Here is a 5,057-nt window from a genome sequence, read left to right as displayed (position 1 = left end):
GGCAAAGGATTTGTATCTTGACTAACCCACTCAAATTATGACCAACTGGGATGTCTTGGAAGAAAACTTTCTAAACAATTCTTCCCGTATAATAAATTTATTGATGCCAAGACAACATTCGCTCAAAGTGCAACCAAAACTCTTTGTGAAGCATGAAAGCGCTACAAATCCATGTTACATAAGTGTCATAATCATGAATTTGATGAGCTAACACAAATTCATATCTTTTGAAATGGGCTTCAGCCGCAACCGAAGCTCCTACTTGATGCAATTACCAATGGTTCCTTGTTATCCAAAAGTGAAGAGGATGTAGTTTCTATTATCGATTGTATGGCTCTCAATGATCATCATGTTCAGTACAAACGAGGTACAATGTAAAGAAAGCCTGAAATTTTGGAGTTAGGTGCAAATGATGCGATCCTTGTATAAAACAAGCTTATTACTCAAACAATGGAAGAATTAACCAGAAACTATCCAAACTTACACAACAAATCAAAGAAATGCATGAGACGTTGAGTAAACCGCAACAAGTAGCCTTTTGTGAGCTTTGCACAGGTGACCATCCAACTTGTTTCTTCCCTCCGATTAATGAAGAAGTGAATTATATGGGGGATCAACAACAAAGGCCAGCACCATACCAAGGCAATCAAAGTTATCAACACGGAAATAACGCCAATTATGGCCAAGGGTAGAGGCAGGATGTAGGAATGTCAAACAGGATAAATCATTATCATAACTTTCATTAACAGTCTCAGAATCCTCCTCAATAGAGCAGAACGTCAAAGTCGGAAGACACGTTGAATCAATTCATTCAGATGTCCATTGCAAATTAGAAAAATACAGATGTTTCAATAAAAAACCTTGAAACGCAAGTAGGACAGATAGCTAAACATTTGGCTGACCAACAAGGAGGAACATTCAGTGCTAACATGCAGAATAATCCAAAGGAATATTGCAACACAATCACAACAAGGAGTGGTAGAATGATTGAAACGGGAGTTGGTGAAAATGCGGAGAAAGAAAGAGTTATGGTTGAAAGAAGAGAAAAGCAAGATGGAGAAAACGAGAAGGAAGTAGAAAAGAAAAAAATTGAGGAAAAAGTAATTGAAAATGAGAAGAATTTAAGTGATAAGCGAAAAAAGCAGAAAACAAAAGAAGATAAAGGAAAGATGGTCAATCCGCCTGCACAACACCTACCGTATCCTCATTCTCCTACCAAAAAGGACTAAGAAAGGTAACTTATGAGGTTCTTGGATATTTTTAGAAGGTTACAAGTTAACATTCCATTGGTTGAAACACTTGAACAAATGTCAACATATGCAAAGTTCATGAAAGAAATTCTAACAAAGAAACGAAGAATCATGGATGAAGAAATAATTCAAGTGGATGTTAGTTGCAGTGTTGTTATTCAGAAAGCCCTTCCACAAAAAGAAATTGATCCTGGAAGAGTTATGTTACCTATTACTATAGGAAACATAAATGTTGGAAATGCGTTGATTGATTTTGGTTCCAAAGTAAATTTCATTCTTTTATCATTGGTTAAGAGGATAGGTGATGTGGATATGAAACATACGAAGATGACACTACAACTAGCAGACAAATCCATCGGCCAACCATCAGGTATAGCTAAAGACGTATTGGTTAAAGTCGATAAATTTATATTTCCTATAGATTTTATGGTGATGGATATTGAGGCAAATGATGATACTCTTATAATTTTGGGCCGACTTTTTATGAAGACTACAAGAATGATGATATGATGTTCATTATTTATTTGTTTTATGATTTACTATGATGGAGTTTTTTGTTGTTGTTGAGACTTATACGTTGAACTTAACGATTTCCGTTGCTTATTTTCACATGACTATTTTGTGTTAATATTTTTATTCTATGGTGAAGCTTGTGTGACACTTTAATTGTGAAAGTTCATTTGAATTATCTTATTAAATGTTGAGTTGGGGATTAAGGTGTTAGACTCGTCCCCTCAGACATAGGTGTAGTTTCATCGAAATGGGTAAACAATTGTTTATGTTCTTTATTGTTTTTCTACTGCATCATCTAGTACTTGTTATTATAGTGGTTCTGGTGTATCTTGTTGAACTGGTTGTTGAAGCATCGAGTTCGACATTTATCCACTGAGGAACAATTTTTTTGAAAGTAAATTCATCTTAAATCTCAATAGGAGAAAATAAGAAGAGAAAGATCGATGGCGAAAGCACTACTCAAGGGATCACTGCAGATGTTGTTCAACCTATTTCTTCTAAGGTTTAATCGTAAAGCTACAATGAGTAAGCATAACTAATTCTCTTTTGTAAGGGTTAGGTGTTGTCATCTTTATACTCGTGTATTAATTATGGTAATGGGATTTATGTAATTCTACTTAAGCTTTAATATTGATGATTCCTTGTTTTTAATGTTTGTTTTGGATTAGATATCTAAAACATGTTCTCGGTGTACGACTTGACATACGAGAGGTGTTGGTCGTTACTAGATCCAAGTCTTCATATATTTGATGCTAATGCCTATAGATAGGATATAGGTTAATATCCACATGTACATCAATAATGATATGTGTATTCACTATTGGAACTTAATGTTTTTGTATTTAATAATGCGAGAGATCACCAATTAGACAATATAATTGATCTCACGTCATTGATGTCAGATATGAGTTGCAATGAGAGTAACATGTGAGTGTATTAATAGTTTAGTAGAAGAACATATTACTAAACAATGATTATTAATAAGGATAGTGATTATGAAATCTAACCCCCAACAAGTTTTCTCATTATTAACACTGAAATCTCAATTTATTTGATTTAATTTTATTTTCTGCAACCAAACAACTATAAACAACCTTTTGCTTAGAATAATAAAAAATATTGGACCATCTTTAAAACCCAATCACTCTTAGTGGATACGATAATATTGCACTTGTTATTTGCACTGCAACTAGGGAACATATATTCATATTCCTACTGCTATGCTTAAACAAACGTCTGCTCTTAATATGGGGGCAATTGTTACTTACTCCCTAAGACACACATGATGATTATGTTGAAAGTAGTTTTGGTCTACTTCACATCAAAGTGATTTTTATAAGTTATTTTAGAAAGAAAAAAATGCAACCACGTGGAAGGAACTAATAAGGGGCCTATATGAGGATATAAGTGCTTTACTTTTATTAAAATTGGGGAATTTCTTTTCCCACACTCTGGGTGTGGCTCACACATCTGAAAACCTAAAATTGTTCTAAAGTGTTTTCGAAGATGCATCTCTGGACGCACCTTAAATCACTGCATCCCCATTTTTGCTAAAAAAATGGTCAAGAGATGCATTTGCAAAAAATATAGGGTGTTTTCTGAGACGCATCTCTGAAAACACCCTTGGATGCATTTTTCTTAGACGTACATTGCAGTTAAAGCAACAATACATTGATCTATGAAGTCATCCCAACTAAGGCCAATTATAACTTACTCATTTACAGGGAGTGGATCCATGGGGTCATAGTAATCCCTTTTATGATGCATCAGCGGATTACCATCTGGAAACCTGATGGCATCATCGAAAACACAAAGGCTGATCAAAGTTAGTTTCAAGTAGATGTGAATCATGTCAATAGGAATAACTTTGACAGAAGATTGGCGAATATTTCGCCGTGCACTCCAGCTATAACTGGAGTTTCTTTCAGATGGATAATGTTTACTACTCAATTGAGTTGCACCTTACTCTCGGGTTCATGTGGGAATACAAGACCATCGATGGGCATAATAAATGGTCTAATTCAAAGGACAATAATGTATGAGTCAAACGCGTTGGGTATGCCCTAACCAAAGTTTTCTACCGAAGCCACAACTGTTGAAACATAAAAATTTAGCCAGAAGGTCCAAGAAAAAAGCTTCAAAATATTGTAGACTTGATTGCATCTATGACGACGATCCTTTAGATTTTGAGAAATACCGAATAACCTTGACGAAAAGATGAAAGTTCAATATCCTTTGGAGGAAATAGACTTAGGAGATAGGACGATCAAAAGTTCAACTTATATAAGTGTCAGAATTAGCCCAAATCTAAGAATTCAGTAATCAAAATACTGAAGGAGTTCAAAGACTACTTTGTTTGGGATTACAAATAGATGTCCAAATTTGGTGGAGTTAAAACTACCAATTCGACCTGACAAGAAGCGAGTAAGGAAATTTCTAGAAGGTTCATACAGTACTACAGAAAACACATTACACAATAGGTGGTAAAGGGTTACATCATGGTTGACCAACTGTTGTGAGGCAGAGTATGATTGTAAGTGTGTAGTTTACAACCACAGTCTATTGCACGTTATAGTAAACTGGAAAGCACGCTACTTATGACAATAGTCATATTAATCAACTATTGTGAAATTATTTATAGGTTATGGGTTTGATACCTAGCAACGCCATATTTGGCATTTATTGTTATGGATGACGCTCATCCTATAGCAACAGTTGTATTAAATAACCGTTGTGAAATTTATTGTTTTTTAATATGTATTTTTTTTATTTGACAGAATTCCCAAAAAAATTTAACCTGAATTTTTCTGAATCGTATCAGTGCAGAAACAACAACACACCCATTTGTGAATCGTATTAGACCAAAAATTTTATTACATTAAAAACAAAATTCTATTAAGAACCAAACATTGTTTATTACATCAAAATCAAAATGGCATAAAATAACCTACAATTTACACATCATTACATCGAATATTAGTATCTTGGTGTATTGGTGTCTTGACTTTAAACATCTATAGTTTCAAATGATAATATACTTGTTAGTAAACAACCTTGGAAATTATAACTTACAATAAATTATTAATAAAGAATAAAAAATACTTACTTGTTAATTTTTCTATATGCCTTCTTGATGATCGTTATGAATAACATGCACATCATCTCTATCAACTTCTTCATATAAAGTAGGCATTTCTATTGCGTAAGAAAGAGTGGAAGGAATATCTAAATTTTCAACACTATAAGAAATGTATTTTCCTTTGAGAATAATTGACCATCTCCGCGATAAGTCTT

At 33.8% G+C, this 5,057-nt stretch overlaps 1 protein-coding gene across 1 annotated transcript; it reads left to right on the top strand.

Annotated features, from left to right (window-relative positions):
• The first annotated feature begins 1,241 nt into the window (after positions 1-1,241).
• On the top strand, positions 1,242-1,760 carry LOC127079996 (uncharacterized). The gene has a single exon (XM_051020337.1). It carries the CDS (start codon positions 1,242-1,244, stop codon positions 1,758-1,760), a length of 519 nt encoding a protein of 172 aa, XP_050876294.1.
• The last annotated feature ends 3,297 nt before the right edge of the window (positions 1,761-5,057 follow it).

Source organism: Lathyrus oleraceus, chromosome 5 (genome assembly GCF_024323335.1).
Source record: "Lathyrus oleraceus cultivar Zhongwan6 chromosome 5, CAAS_Psat_ZW6_1.0, whole genome shotgun sequence".
NCBI lineage: Eukaryota > Viridiplantae > Streptophyta > Magnoliopsida > Fabales > Fabaceae > Lathyrus > Lathyrus oleraceus.
Note: the sequence above shows the minus strand (reverse complement) of the source record. Positions and strands in the feature narration are given on the sequence as shown.